The sequence below is a fragment of the Scyliorhinus torazame genome, chromosome 18, assembly GCF_047496885.1.
Source record: "Scyliorhinus torazame isolate Kashiwa2021f chromosome 18, sScyTor2.1, whole genome shotgun sequence".
Taxonomy (NCBI): Eukaryota; Metazoa; Chordata; class Chondrichthyes; order Carcharhiniformes; family Scyliorhinidae; genus Scyliorhinus; species Scyliorhinus torazame.
In genome coordinates this window covers 15,772,280-15,788,898 of record NC_092724.1, presented here as the reverse complement: position 1 = coordinate 15,788,898, position 16,619 = coordinate 15,772,280, and the positions used below count along the sequence as shown (strand labels likewise).

Sequence of the window (16,619 nt, the reverse complement as noted above, 5' to 3'; positions counted from 1 at the left end):
ACTATCAACATCCCGGAGATTACCGTTGAGCAGAAACTAAACCGGACCCAGCTATATATGGTGGCTATAAGAGCAGGTCAGAAGCTGGGAATTCTGTGGCGAGCAGCTCACCACCTGACTTCCCAAATCCGGTCCACCATCTACAAAGTGTAAGAGTCCTTCCTGTTTATTTCCTTTGTTCCCATTTCTTGTATTTTTATTATTTTGGTCCGTAGGCCCATAATCGGGATGTGCCTTTAAGCAGCTTGAAAACATCCTGCTTGCCAGGACACCATGTTCCCAGATTTCGTATTTTGGAAGAGAAGCCAGACTCCTGGGCAGCGAGGGATCTTAGGAACCAGGTTTGGAGGGAGTTGGTTCAATTGGTTAACTGGCTTTCTGGGAGAACTGGGCAGAAGTGCTTAGACTTTGGAAGGAAAAGGAACACACTCAATCTCTCTTGCTTACTGAAGTGAAAGAACTACTCTATCGTTCTGAAAGCAGTGAGTGCCTGCTGTGTGCATAGAAGGTAGGCAACCTTGCCAGAGAAAACCATCTCGAAACAAAAAGGAAGTACCACCAAAATGAAAGCCCGAACTTCAGTAAGACATTAAACAGAAGTCATCCCTGTGCAAAGATCCATATCCTTTTATTTTTATTAATATTTTCTTTCCCTTTCCCCTCTGTGTCTGTGTGTGTTTAGAGAGTTAAGAAGGGATGGGTTGGGAATGGGGTAGCAGATAGTCAGTTACATTTTCTGTTTGTTTAATTATTTTTTAATATAAAATTTAGAGTACCCAATTAATTTTTTCCAATTAAGGGCCAATTTAGCATGTTCAATCCACCTACCTTGCACATCTTTGGGTTGTGGGGGCGAAACCCACACAAACACGGGGAGAATGTGCAAACTGCACACGGACAGTGACCCAGAGCTGGGATCGAACCTGGGACCTCGGCGCCGTGAAACTGCAGTGCTAACCACTGCGCCACCGTGCTGCCCTTTTGTTCGTTTAATTATAATACTGTACATAATAAAAGGTTACTTTATGTTTTAAAGTTACAAACCAGGTCGCCGTAGTTTATTGGGCACAAGACGTCGGATATTTTAAATAAAATCTAATTTCACCTGTGTTGCGACTCTGGGTCAAGTGGGGCTGGAATTTACTGCGCGCTAACCCAGGGTTTCGTGACAAAAGGGCAATTAGGAGTGTGATGGAATATTCTCCACTTGCCTGGATAGGAATACAGCTCCAACGAAACACGAAACTGGGCACTATCCAGAAAAAAGTAATCCATTTGACTGGCACCCCACCCACCGTCTTTAACACCCACACCTTCAACAGTATTAGCAGTGAATTAGCAGGGTTAAAGTATGAGGAAACGGTGTACAGGCTATGTTGGTATCCCATGGAATATATAAGATTAGAGGATACCCTAATTGAGATGCTCAAGAGATTTTAAAGATTTATGTTCCTATTTGATGGGGTAGACAGAAACTATTTTCTCTCATGGTGGACTCTGGGATAAGGGGCATAATTTTAATGTTAGTGTTTTGCCATTCAAGGGTAATGACAGCAATCAATTCTTCCGAGGGACGGTAGTGGAAAGAGGGAATTTTGTAGGGTTCAAATGAAAATTTCAAATAGAGTTAAGTGCAGGTCAGCTGTGATGTTTTTGAATGGGGAACAGGCTTGAGGGGCTGAATGACTCTTTCTGCTTCTAGTTTTTTTTAAAATCGGCAACTCAGAAGAGCCACAGGTACGCCAAGAACATCTCCATCATGGAATGTGCAGTAGTGTCAACCCTGAACTATTGTGTATTTCACACTTTTTTTTTTTTTACTGTGTGCAGTAATCACCAAGCGAGACAATGGCTTCTACAGCGGCTAAATGGAGGTCGCTGAGCCCTCCACTGAATTCCGTTCGGAGGCAGTCTTCAGTGATGCGAGTCTTTGATTGGCGTGCAGGGCAAGGCCCCACTTGTGCCAGTTTGCTGCACAAAGACCCTGGTTATTGTGGAAACTGTTGAGATATGCCCAATGTTGCCATGGCAGGTTGAAGCCAGGTGGGTGGGCTGTGGGGTCTATGATGAAGATGTGGCTTCTAATGGTGGCGTACTGGTTCCATTGCTGCTGCCACAGGGCCTCTGCTGTTATTCCTTGGCACCATGATCTTAGCCATACAAGCTGGCATGATGCTTCACAACGGGTGCCTAATGGGTTTCAGTGAATGATTGAGAACAGGCCTTTACTCTATGGCACATTAAGTGCTTCTCCTTGGAAATAAGAAGTTAGTTGGTTAGGGAAAGGATGAAAGTTAACATGCTAAAGCAAAAAGTTTATCCAGAATAACCGAGGAAATATTGCTTCCATAAAGAACTTGCTGCCCATACCTGTGCAATATAAGCTCTGTAAAGGAATACATCACGTTCAACTTCTTTCTCTGGACTGGACAGCTGAAAGATAAATCAGTCAATTAATAGTACCACAAAAATAAACTGCAACAATAGATACTTTAAATATTTCACTAAATTCTTCCAACAATGTTTGTTGATTGACTTTTACAAAGACTGAAAGTCCTCTGGTACCTCACCTCCACAACTAATTTCATTGATGATCCAAGATAGGAAACATCTTATGAACATATACATTAGGAGCAATAGGCCACATGACCCCTCGAGCCAGCCCCAATGTTCAATATGATTGATCTGATGGTAACCTCAACTTCACATTCCCGCCTACCACCAATAACTTTTCACCCCCTTTGCTCATCAAAAGTCTGTCGACCACTGCCTTAAAAATATTCAGACTTGGCTTCCATCGCCTTTTAAGGAAGAGAGTTCTAAAGGCACGCAAGCCTCAAAGAATTTCTCCTCCTCTGTCTTAAGTTAAAGGTTTTAAACAGTGACTCCTTAGTTCTGGATTCCCCCACAAGAGGAAACGTCCTCTCCACATCCACCCTGTCAATACCCCTCAGGATCTTATATGTTTCAATCAAGTCGCCTCTCACTCTTCTAAACTCCAGCGGATACAAGCCTAGCCTGTCCAACATTTCCTCTAAAGATAATCTGCCCATTCCAGCTCTTACTAGTCAACCTTCTCAGAAATGCTTGACACATTTACATTCTTCCTTAAATCAGCAACCAAAACTGTACACAATATTCCAGATGTGGTCTCACCAATGCCCTGAATAACTCCCTATTTTTGTACTCAATTCCCCTCGCAATAAATAACATTCTATTAGGTTTTACAATCACTTGCTGTACCTGCATAAAACCTTTTGCGATTCATGCATTAGGGATACCCAATCGTCTGTGTCTCAGAGCTCTGGAATCTCTCATCATTTAGATAATATTGGCAGATTAATGGATCTTCAAGCCCCAACCGAGCTCAATTCTTTTCTCACCCGATTTCTACAAACTCACACTTCCTAGTGATCACAGTGATAATAATAATCTTTATTATCACAAGTAGGTTTATATCAACACTGCAATGAAGTTACTATGAAAAGCCCCTAGTCGCCACATTCCGGCACCTATTCGGGTACACTGAGGGAGAATTCAGAATGTCCAAACTACCTAACAAGTAGTCTTTCGGGACCCGGAGGAAACCCACGCAGACACTTTTCTCTCAAATGTATTAGAACAACCGCTCTGATTTCTTTCAGCATGTTTAATAGTTTCCAAGAATGCAATGTAATTTAAATAATAAACACTAGGCAACAAGGACTAATTACAAATCAATGATTTATCTGGGGTTCATTAAGTTTAAATGCCATGACAGTACAGCCCAAATCGTTTACAAAATCAACCTCCATGTTCAGATTACATTATTAAATTTGTTTTGGATAATTCATCCGTTGTATATGTTCACTGACAGCGGCTGTATTCTTGTGCCTCAAATGGAAGTAGAAATCACAGCACTCACAATCGTGTCCTTATACATGAGTGGGAACACTAGCTAATATTTTTCCCACTTGTCTTTGTTCAGGTTGCTAAGGCTAATTGCAGTGCATCACTAGAACAGTCATTCAGATTAGTTAATTGTGCAGAGACCAGAGTTTGAATTAGATTCCTTATGACCCGTCTGAACTCAGAATTGCCAAACTCATCATCTAAATACTATTCCATGTTTTATGGAGATGAAATGAAGGATTTGATGAGATAAATGGAGGGAAAACTATTGCTTTATGGTTTGGGTTGAGTTGCCATTTAAGTCAATTAAGTGTAAATTAAAGAAAAAATGATGAAGGGCAGGAGAATAGAACTCTATATATTAATGTAAGGTTAGCAAAGCTGCTTCCTTATTACCCTTCATTGTCCTCCCCAAGAGGGTGGAAGCAGTGCCTATATTGATGATGCATGAATGATGAAATTGGGTAAGGAATTTCAGGACACCACATGAATTCGAGTCAGGATTGACTTGACCGAGAGTGAAACTTGGGAGATGATGCTGTTTCTTTAGAGGTAGGGAGTAGAAAGTTGTTATTGAACAGAAGAACTAGGAACACGAGTAGGCCATTCAGCCCCTCGAGCCCACTCTGTCATTCAACACGATCATGGCTGATCTCCTCTCGGCCTCAACTCCACTTTCCTGCCCGTTTTCCATAACCCTTCAACCCATTACAGGCTACGAATTAAAAATCTGTCTATCTGCTCCTTAAATTTACTCAAAGTCGCGGCATCTACTGAACTCTGGGGTAGTGAGTTCCACAAATTCACGACCCTTTGAGAGAAGTAATTTCTCCTCATCGCTGTTATAAATCTGCTGCCCCCTTATCCTAAAACGGACCTCTTGTTCTCGATTGCCCCACGAGAAGATCCACTCTACGTCTACTTTGTCAATACCTTTCATCATCTTACATACCTCAATTAGTTCTCCTTACATTCTCCTAAACTCGAGGGTGTATAGGTCTAAACTTCTCAATCTCTCTGGAATCAATCGAATGAACATAGATTGCAAAAGCAAGTCTGATGTATAGTTCATACTGCAGCCATGGTGCACCACTGGTGGAGAGAGTGGATACTGAGTCCTACCAAGTGCAGTGAAATACAAGCTGGCTGCCCTCTCATGATTTAAGCCAAACTTTTGAGTATTGCTGCAAGTTGTACCCATCCAAGTGAGTTGTAAGTATTTGATCACACACCTGACTTGATCTTTTTCGACCGTGGAGAAGTTTAGAGGAGTCCGGAAGTGAACCACTCATTGCAAAGTGTCCATCCACTACCCTGATCTTAGTCAGGTTGACATGGCTGGTGCAGTTAAAGCTCCTATCCTCTGGTGATCAAGGTGATGTGGCTATCAGAGAATTAGACTGGTGATGTTGAAGATTAGGAATTATTGGAGATGGTCACTACTTGACATATGGTGGCATACATTTTACCTGACACTTGTTATCTCAAGCCTGGATGTTTTGCCACAAGCTAGCATGGGCTGTTTGATTACTTCAGATGAACAGTGCAGAATTGGCAATAGACAGTCACACTGCTGACCCGAGGAAGAAGGGAAGATTAGTATTGTAACAGGTATCAATTTGGGGCCACTAATGACCTCCTGCAGCAATGTCCTGAGGCTGGAGATGCTGGACTCCAACTATTATCCTTTATGCCAGGTCAAGAATTAAGCCACTGAAAGGTTATCTCCTTCACCCTAGTTTTGACAGACCCATCTGCTGCCTCTGGTAACAACTCTCACCTATCCTTGAGCATTCAAACTTTGCGCCTATGTCAGGCTCAAGGATAAGGCAGAGTTGGAGTCATGTGGTTCTGGCAGAATCCAAATTGAGCATTATTTGGAAGGTTGTGTTGCTTGACAGCACGGTTAAGGAATTCTTCCATCACTTTGCTCAAAGTTTATGAGGAGGCTGTTCGGGTTGTAATAGACCAGGGGTTAGATTTATCCTGCTTTTGGTAGACTGAACATACCGGAGCAGTTAAAAACTCATTGTGGAGTAGATAGCAATGTCAGAGGCAAGCTTGTGCAGCACATCAAAGGGGGTGGGATGAGATCAGTAGTTTCAGGCTGCAGGTCTTTAGCATGACAACTAGAATGGGCACAAGTGCTGACCTATATCTCACTCCATATCCCCTCATACCCTTACCTGAAACAAATCCGTTAGTTTGGTCTTGAAACATTAATGTAACCCTCCATCCATCCACAGCTTTTTGATGATGCTGAGGGCATAACAGCATTTACTGTTTCCAGTGCACTCATCTGCTTCTGGTTGTGGAATGAACTGAATCAGTTCGACACAGTGGGATTAAACGGGTCATTCTCAGGGTGACAGGCTACTGAGATTTTTATCCCATCCTTAATTGTTACTGGTGGGGTACCACAAGGATTAGTGCTTGGACCACAGCTGTTAACAATCCACATAAATGATTTGGATGTGGGGACCAAATGTAATATTTCCAAATTTGCTGGCTACACAGAACTATTTACGAATGCAGGCTGTGAGCACAATGCAAGGAGGCTGCAAGAGGATTTGGACAAGCTGAGTGGGCAAAAATATGGCAGATGGAATATAATATGAATAAGTGCAAGTTATCCACTTTGGTAGAAAAAATACCCCAGAGAGGCAGAGAATTTCTTACATGGTAGCAGTGTTGATGTCCAAATTAATCTGGGTTTCCTTGCTCATGAGTGACTAAAAGTTAGCCTGCAGGTGCAGCAAGAAATATGGAAGGCAAATTATATGTTGGCCTTCATCGCAAGGGGATTTCAGTACAGGAGTAAAGATGCCTTGCTGGAATTGTATACATCCTTGGTGAGACCGTATCTGGAGTATTATGTACAGTTAAGGCCTCCTTATCTAAAGAAAGGTATACTTGCCGCAGAAAGTGTTCAAATGAGTAGAAATTGAAGAACTGGGCCTGCACTCTCTAGAGATTCACAGAATGATAGACAATCTCATTGAAACCTACAGAATTCTTCTAGGTCATGCAGATAGGCAGCGGGATTCTCCGTTTCTGAGACTGTGTGTTGACGGCAATGCGGAATTCATGGAATTTCACGACAGCAAAACTGGCACCACACCTGGACTGATTCCGCTACTGTTCAGGGGCTCGCACCGGCGCCACATGGAACACAATTGATTCCAATGGAAAACGGTGCAGGATTCGCAGGGTCCGTTTGACACTCAGAAGGCTGACAAGCTGCAGCCGCTTATACACATTATACTCCCCACACACACTCATCCCAGCCAACAAGGTGGCACTGGTTGTGCTGGAGCGCGCCCATACAGCTGATGGGTTGGGTAAGGCCAGAAGGCACCTGGCCCCGGGGGGGGGGGGGGGGGGGGGGGGGCACACACACGCCTATATGACTCGTGGCCCTAGGATCAGAGTGGGCTGCGGCAATGGTGTTCCGTGCCTGTCCGCCCCAACCCCACTTCCCGGCCACCCCCTGCTACTCTCCCCCGGCCCTGGCGGAAGCCTCCGGTCAGCGGCACAACTGTCAGCAAGCTACGGCGATATTGGACATTTTCCTACCCCTCTCTTTCCCTCAGCAGCCACGCCAGTTTCACGGGTTTTAAAAGCTCAAGTGAACCGCGGCATCAGGAACTCAGCCCATCGGAAGTGGAGCATCGCGGAGGATCCGGAGAATACCGGGTCAAGGCCACTAATGATATGCAAACGGTGTCTACTGTGTGCGCGTTCTGGCACGCATCGACACCCTATCAAGGCAATTTGGTGTCAAAGCGGCGCCCTCCGCGATTTTAGCATCAGAACCTATTCTCCGCCCAATCACATTCCACGATTTCAGCGTCAGCAAACGGAGAATCCCGCCCAGCATGTTTCCCATGGCTGCTGAATCTAGAACCAGGGGATAGTCTCAGGATAAGGGTAGGCCATTCAAGACTGAGATGAGGAGGAGATTCTTCACTGAGAGTGGAGAATCTTTGAGATTCTCTACCTCAGAGGGCTGGGGAAGAGCAACATTGAGGATACTGAAGACAGAATGACAGGTTTCTGGATAAAATGACATCAAGGGATATGAGGATTATGGGGGAAAATTGCGTAGACAGATGTTCAGCCTGATCTGTTTGAATGGCAGCACAGGCTCAATGGGTTGAAAGGCCCACTCCTCCTATTCCCATCTAGGTAAAGGTAAAGTCACCATAGTCCCAGATGACCATAGGCTGCTTTCCCCTTTGAGGGGGAGAGCTGACTGGTGGTGATTCAACCTGAGGATCACCACAGCTCAGGCGAGGGGCAAGGTTGAGGTGGTGGGCCTTCATGAATAACCTCAGGGAATTGAACTGTGGAATGTTGCTGGCCTTGCTCTGCAGCCAGTCGAGCTAAACCAGCCCCCTATTTCCCTATCTACATTACTGGTGACCTCAGGAGGCAGTTTGGCTGCTGATGTTTGGAAAAACATCAGCCTCACCTCCATTCGTATGTTGGCCTTTGGTATAGTTGAGCATTATGACACCGATGCCTCCTCCTCCAATCCTCTACCAATGGGGCTATTGAGTATTGCACTGATTCAATGATTGTGGAATTGTTCAGCATGGCCCAGAAAAGCTCCTTCAGACAGTTAAAAGCAACCCGCTTGATCAGCATCCCATTCAGCACTTTAAACAATCACTCCCTCCACCACCGGAAGACAGTGGTAGTAATGTTTACCATCGACAAGATTAAATGGAGCAACTCACCAAGGCATCAACAGCACTTCGAAAACAGTGACTACTACCACCTACAAAGAACGAGGGCAACAGCTACAGGGGAACATAACCTGTTTTAATTGTTGTTTAAGAGATAAATGTTGGCCAGTACACAAAAGGAACAGGATCTGAAGTCAGCCATTTGGCCTCTCGAGCCTGCTCCAGCAATAATCAGGAGTTCAGCTGATCTAAGTGAGGCCCGAACTCCACTTTCCTGCCAGACATCGCACCTCTCTCCATAATCTTTGAATCCATTTTCAACCTAAATCCCATCCAACTCAGCTTTGAATATATTCAGTGACCCAACCACGACTGCTCGGTGGAGAAGAGCATTCCACGGTCGAGAAGAAATTCTTCCCCATCTGGTCCTTAAATGGGAGTACCGACCTGCCGGCAGGACCGACTCCCCCGCCTGCCAATGTGCCGTTCCCTCAGCACAGACTCTCCGACGGTGCGGCGCTTCCTCAGCATCGACTCTCCGACAGTGCTGCGCTCCCTCAGTACTGACACTTTGACAGCACAGCACTCCCTTAGCAATGACCCTCTGACAGTGCAGCACTCCCTCAGCACTGACCCTCTGACAGTGCAGCACTCCCTCAGTACTGACCCTCAAGACAGTGCAGCTCTCCCTCTGAACTGACCCCTCTGACAGTGCAGCACTCCCTCAGTACTGACCCTCTGACAGTGCATCACTCCCTCAGTACTAACCCTCTGACAGTGCGGCACTACCTCAGTACTGATCCTCTGACAGTGCAGCACTCCCTCAGTACTGACACTTTGACAGTGCAGCACTCCCTCAGTACAGACCCTCTGAAAGTGCAGCACTCCCTCAGTACTGACCCTCTGACAGTGCAGCACTCCCTCAGTAATGACCCTCTGACAGTGCAGCGCTCCCTCAGTAATGACCCTCTGACAGTGCGGCACTCCCTCAGCAATGACCCTCTGACAGTGCAGCACTCCCTCAGCACTGACCCTCTGACAGTGCAGCACTCCCTCAGTACTGACCCTCAAGACAGTGCAGCTCTCCCTCTGAACTGACCCCTCTGACAGTGCAGCACTCCCTCAGTACTGACCCTCTGACAGCGCATCACTCCCTCAGTGCTGACCCTCCGACAGTGCGGCACTCCCCCAGTACTGATCCTCTGACAGTGCAGCACTCCCTCAGTACTGACCCTCTGACAGTGCAGCACTCCCTCAGTACTGACCCTCTGACAGTGCAGCACTCCCCCAGTACTGATCCTCTGACAGTGCAGCACTCCCTCAGTACTGACCCTCTGACAGTGCAGCACTCCCTCAGTACTGACCCTCTGACAGTGCAGCACACCCCCAGTACTGACCCTCTGACAGTGCAGCACTCCCCCAGTACTGACCCTCTGACAGTGCGGCACTCCCTCAGTACTGACCCTCTGACAGTGCAGCACTCCCTCAGTACTGAACCTCTGACAGTGCGGCACTCCCTCAGTACTGACCCTCTGACAGTGCAGCACTCCCTCAGTACTGACCCTCTGACAGTGCGGCACTCCCTCAGTACTAACCCTCTGACAGTGCAGCACTCCCTCAGTACTGACCCTCTGACAGTGCAGCACTCCCTCAGTAATGACCCTCTGACAGTGCGGCACTCCCTCAGTACTAACCCTCTGACAGTGCAGCGCTCCCTCAGTACTGACCATCTGACAGTGCGGCTCTCCCTCAGTACTGACCCTCTGACAGTGCAGCACTCCCTCAGTACTGACCCTCTGACAGTGCGGCACTCCCTCAGTACTGACCCTCTGACAGTGCAGCACTCCCTCAGTACTGACCCTCTGACAGTGCAGCTCTCCCTCTGAACTGACCCCTCTGACAGTGCAGCACTCCCTCAGTACTGATCCTCTGACAGTGCAGCACCCCCTCAGTACTAACCCTCTAACAGTGCAGCACTCCCTCAGTACTAACCCTTTGACAGTGCAGCACTCCCTCAGTACTGACCCTCTGACAGTGCAGCACTCCCTCAGTAATGACCCTCTGACAGTGCGGCACTCCCTCAGTACTAACCCTCTGACAATGCAGCGCTCCCTCAGTACTGACCCTCTGACAGTGCGGCACGCCCTCAGTACTGACCCTCTGACAGTGCGGCACTCCCTCAGTACTGACCATCTGACAGTGCAGCACTTCCTCACCATTGACCCTCTGACAGTGCAGCACTCCCTCAGCACTGACCCTCTGACAGTGCAGCACTCCCTCAGTACTGACCCTCAAGACAGTGCAGCTCTCCCTCTGAACTGACCCCTCTGACAGTGCAGCACTCCCTCAGTACTGACCCTCTGACAGTGCATCACTCCCTCAGTACTAACCCTCTGACAGTGCGGCACTCCCTCAGCACTGACCCTCTGACAGTGCGGCACTCCCTCAGTACTAACCCCCCGACAGTGCCGCACTCCCTCAGTACTGACCCTCTGACAGTGCAGCACTCCCTCAGTACTGACCCTCTGACAGTGCGGCACTCCCTCAGTACTGACCCTCTGACAGTGCGGCACTCCCTCAGTACTGACCCTCTGACAGTGCGGCACTCCCTCAGTACTGACCCCCTGACAGTGCGGCACTCCCTCAGTACTGACCCTCTGACAGTGCAGCACTCCCTCAGTACTGACCCTCTGACAGTGCAGCACTCCCTCAGTACTGACCCCCCGACAGTGCCGCACTCCCTCAGTACTGACCCTCTGACAGTGCCGCACTCCCTCAGTACTGACCCACTGACAGTGCAGCACTCCCTCAGTACTGACCCTCTGACAGTGCAGCACTCCCTCAGCACTGACCCTCCGACAATGCAGCATTCCCTCAGTACTGTCCCTCTGACAGTGCAGCACTCCCTCAGTACTGACCCTCTGACAGTGCAGCACTCCCTCAGCACTGACCCTCCGACAATGCAGCATTCCCTCAGTACTGTCCCTCTGACAGTGCAGCACTCCCTCAGTACTGACCCTCTGACAGTGCAGCACTCCCTCAGCACTGACCCTCCGACAATGCAGCATTCCCTCAGTACTGACCCTCTGACAGTGCAGCACTCCCTCAGCACTGACCCTCCGACAATGCAGCATTCCCTCAGTACTGTCCCTCTGACAGTGCAGCACTCCCTCAGTACTGTCCCTCTGACAGTGCAGCACTCCCTCAGTACTGACCCTCTGACAGTGCAGCACTCCCTCAGTACTGTCCCTCTGACAGAGCGGCACTCCCTCAGCACTGACCCCCCGACAGTGCCGCACTCCCTCAGTACTGACCCTCTGACAGTGCCGCACTCCCTCAGCACTGACCCCCCGACAGTGCCGCACTCCCTCAGTACTGACCCACTGACAGTGCGGCACTCCCTCAGTACTGACCCTCTGACAGTGCGGCACCCCCTCAGCACTGACTCTGCCCCGGGGCCGCCCTGAACAAACAGGCTCCGAACGCGCCCGGCCTCACCTTCGCCTTCTGCGCCTCGTTGATGCACTGCTGGTAGCTGCCGATGTAGAAACTGTTGCGGACATCGAAGAGCTGGTCCCCCTCCCCCTGCTGCATGGCCGCCATTTTGTTCTGCATTGCGCAGGCGCCACATACGTGGCGCCGGAAGTCCCGGTGCACGAGCCCGGCAACCTCGCCGCGCATGCGTGCTCCTGCAGCTCTGCAAATTACCTCTGTGCTTTGAAAAATTCATTCAGTGTAGTCATTAAAATAAACTGCAATTCCCATCCAGTTGTTTTATATGCGTCTTCGATAGGTCATTGTAACAATATATCAAGTATAAATATGTTGAAAATTAAGTAGAGAACTTGTACTCCACCAAGGACGTGGGGAACAAAATCATCCCAACCCATAAGTTCCGAGGGGTGGGTTGTGACAATCTTTAAACAATAGATTGTACACATTAAATAGGAAAACCAGAATACAATCTCATCTAAGTTATTTTTAATTGCCTTTTATATAAATAGATTAATATTTTGATATTCTATACAAAGCAATTTCACTTTTTATTTTTTTTAAATAAATTTGACAGTACCCAATTAATTTTTTCCAATTAAGGGGCAATTTAGCATGGCCAATCCACCTACCCTGAACATTTTTGGGTTGTGGGGGCTGATTTGTTCTGTTGTAGGTGTAACATAAGCAGCTTCCTTGTGGTGCACTTGACAAAGGAAGGTTCAGACGTGGAGATAACTTCAACACGTTTTTTAAACTATTTACACTTCTATTACTCTGGCTCGACACTACTGCTAATCCTACTATAGCTACCCAGACGGACTAACCAGTTGCTGCAATCCACGTGGTGGGTGCAATATTGAATTAACCCTGTGTCTCTATTCCCGGGGAAACGGGCAAGTAGAACGGGAGAATGGGACGGTTTGGAGGGCCGTCCAGCTGGCCCTACGGTCCAGGAACCTCACCGCCTCTCGCTGGCAGGAGGTCCTCCTGACGCTCTACACTCCATCCGGTCACCATTGTGCACCGCCACTAATAACACACCCCATGAACGTGTTTTTACCTTCCCCAGGAAGTCCGCATCCGGGGTGTCGCTCCAGACTTGGCTCACAGCTCCAGGACCGGTCCTTCTCCGTAGGCACGTCCGACTCCACAAGGCGGACCCCTTGGTGGACAGGGTTCACCTGCTCCACGCCAACCCTCAATATGCCTACGTGGAGTTCCCCGATGGCCACCAAGATACAGTCTCACTCAGGGACCTGGCACCGTCAGGTTCCACCCCAACACACCCCCCCCACCCATGTTCCCCCCCTCCCCCCACCGCGCCGCCTACATTGACCCCACCAGACCAACCCTCCCCCCCCCCCATCCCGCACAAGAGGACAAAGAGGATTTCGGCACGATCCCGGAGTTCCACGATGACTGGCCAGCACCACCACCACCAGCACCGACTTCGCCGCCACCATTGCGCCACTCCCAATGAAGCACCAAAGCACCGGATCGGCTGATCCTTTGACGGACTCCGGACCGTCAACATAGACTTTTCTTTTTTTTCTTCTTAACACTGCACTATTTATGTATAGTTTCACATCACCCCCACCGGACTCATTCTTAACAGGGGGTGAATGTGGTGAACCATTGTATTAGGGGATGTAAGGTAGGACCTGCACTACAGGTTCGCCGGTAGCCCCTGCCGGCTGGCTCCGCCCACTAAAATCTGTATAAATATGCGTGACCTCCATTGCCCTGCCATTTCGCTAGCTGCAGCAGGAGGCCACGCATCTGACTGGAATAAAGCCACAGTTGTACCCAATCTGCGTCTTTGTGCAATTGATTGCGCATCACTCCCGCAGTCCAAAGATGTGCAAGTTAGGTGGAGTTATGGGGCTTGCGCAGGTGAGTGGGCCCAGGTAGGGTGCTTTTTCAGAGGTCGGTGCAGACTCGATGGGCGAAATGGTCTCCTTCTGTGCTATAGGAATTCTATGGAAACCTTGCGGGCGATTCGCTGAGCCCTGCGCCGGGCCGTAGAATCGGCTCAACCACGCCACGCCGCCCCCCGCCGGCGCCATCCACACCTGGTCGCTGCCAGCGGGAACTCTGCGCGAAGGGTCGGGGGCAGCCTGTGTGGGGGGGGGTGCTCTGTCCCCGGGGGAGGGAGGGGGCCTCCGATGGGGTCTGGCCCGCGATTGGGGCCCACCGATCGGCGGGCCGGCCTCTCCCCCCCCCGGGCCTACTTTGCAGCGTGGCCGGCCCCTGAACTCCCACGCCATGTTGCATAGGGACCGCCGCGCTGAGGAAGTCCCCCACGCATGTGCGGGTTGGCACGGCGCCCATTTGGCACCGGGAAGGGAGGCTGGAGCAGCGAGAACCGCTTCACCACTGTGCTTAATCGGTAGTCCCCACGCCCGTTTCGCGCCGTCGTGAAACGCGACGGCATTTACGACGGCGCAAACAATTAGTCTCCATTTTGGAGAATCGCGCCCCCTGTCTCTGTAACCTTTTCCGGCTCTTCAGCATCCTGAGATGTCTGTACTCGTCTAATACTGGCTTCATGATGGTTATGCCTTCAGCTGCCAGGGCCCTATGCTCTTGAATGCACACTCTCTTTGCCTCTACTTCGCTTTCTTTTACAAGGCACTCCTTAAAATCTACCTCCTTGACCGAGCTTTTGGTCATCTGACCTGATACAACCTTATTAACTTTACGGAATGTCTTAAAGGCGGAGGCGAGTGTTAAGGTATAATTTTCCTGAACTTAGTGATGTGTTAAGTAAGTTGGTTCACGTTGACTGCAACTGGATGCAGTGAAACTAGAAACAAGCTTCTGACACAGGAGGTGGTCCAACACTGTTTTATTGAACTTGCTGATTGCTGTACATAGTCTGCTGTGAGTTGACTCTATCAGTTTAACTGATAACCTCCTACTGGCTTGACCAGACTAACTCTCTACCTCATGGTGATAGTGCTCACTGCCTTGTGCACTCTTACTATCTCAGTAGCTGTGTCCTGTCGAGAGAGGGAGAGTCTTAATGCCCTGTGTGCTTTAGAGTGGTGGTGTCCTGTCTGGTGATTGGTTGTTATATGTCGTATGTGTTCATTGGTTATCCTGTGAGTCAATCACTGCCTGTCTGCATCTCATTATATACATGATATACATGGGCAGCACGGTAGCATAGTGGTTAGCACAATTGCTTCACATCTCCAGGGTCCCAGGTTCGATTCCCGGCTGGGTCACTGTCTGTGCGGAGTCTGCACGTTCTCCCAGTGTGTGCGTGGGTTTCCTCCGGGTGCTCCGGTTTCCTCCCACAGTCCAAAGATGTGCAAGTTAGGTGGATTGGCCATGCTAAATTGCCCTTAGTGTTGGTTGAGTGGGGTTATTTGGTTATGGGGATAGGGTGGTGTGGGCTTGGGTAGGGTGCTCTTTCCAAGAGCCGGTGCAGTCTCGATGGGCCGAATGGCCTCCTTCTGCACTGTAAATTCTATAATGAGTGGATATTATGACTTAGGATCCACACAGATAAAGACACAGCTTCCAATGGTGGTGATTAATTCTGGCATCTTAAGCACCCTGATTTTAGAGGAGTGCAGATATATCAGAATGTTTTGGGGCTAGAGAAGATTGCTTTTTTAAAATTTAAAGTGCCCAATTCTTTTTTTTTCCAATTAAGGGACAATTTAGCGTGGCCAATCCACCTACCCTGCTCATCTTTGGGTTGTGGGGGTGAAACCCATGCAGACACGGGGAGAATGTGCAAACTCCACAGGGACAGTGACCCAGAGCCGGGATCGAACCTGGGACCTTGGTGCCATGAGGCAGCAGTGCTAACCACTGTGCCGCACCGCTAGACAAGATTACTGAGCAAGGAAGGGGTGAGGACATGAAGGAATTTGAAAACACGGATAAGAATTTTAAAATCAAGGCATTGCCTAACCAGTGTAGGTCAGTGAGCGCACGGCCGATGGGAGAATGGGAGTTGTTGCAAATTAGGACATGTTCTTGAATGATCTCAAGTTTACAAAGGGTAGAATGTGGTAAGTTGGCCAGGAGTGCATTGGAATTAAGCCTATAGATGACAGAGATATGGATGGCGATTTCAGCAGCACACTGGCTGAGGCAGAAGTAAAGTAGGGCAATGGTTTGGACGTGGAACTATGCCATCACCGATTGGGATGGCACGGCGGCACAGTGGTCAGCACTGCTGCGTCACAGTCCAGGGACCCGGGTTCAATTCCCGCCTCAGGTGGCTGTCTGTGTGGAGCTTGCACGTTGTCCCCCTGTCTGCGTGGGTTTCCTCCGGACGCTCCGGTTTCCCCCCACAGTCCAAAGATGTGCAGGTTAGGCGGATTGGCCGTGATAAATTGTCCCTCAGTGTCCAGGGATATGCAGGCTAGGTTTTGGGGCTATGGGGATAGGGTGGGGGAGTGGGCCTAGGTAGGGTACTCTTTCAGAGGTTCGGTGCAGACTTGATGGGCTGAATGGCCTCCTTCTGCACTGTAGGGACTCTATGATTCTAGTGATGGAGCGGAAATGCTGCTGCACCTCAGA

General features: G+C 49.1%; 1 protein-coding gene across 3 annotated transcripts in view; it reads right to left on the bottom strand.

Moving 5' to 3' along the window:
• Nucleotides 1-12,241, bottom strand: part of cope (COPI coat complex subunit epsilon) — a 31,741-nt gene extending 19,500 nt beyond the window's left edge. For all 3 annotated transcript variants that reach the window (XM_072482231.1, XM_072482232.1, XM_072482233.1), the window contains exons 1-2: nt 12,081-12,241; nt 2,371-2,433 (exon numbers count right to left, since the gene is read on the bottom strand). In XM_072482231.1, coding sequence (XP_072338332.1) covers nt 2,371-2,433; nt 12,081-12,197 — 180 coding nt within the window. In that variant the 5' untranslated portion in view covers nt 12,198-12,241. The remainder of the gene's footprint in view (nt 1-2,370; nt 2,434-12,080) is intronic.
• Nucleotides 12,242-16,619: the final 4,378 nt, after the last annotated feature.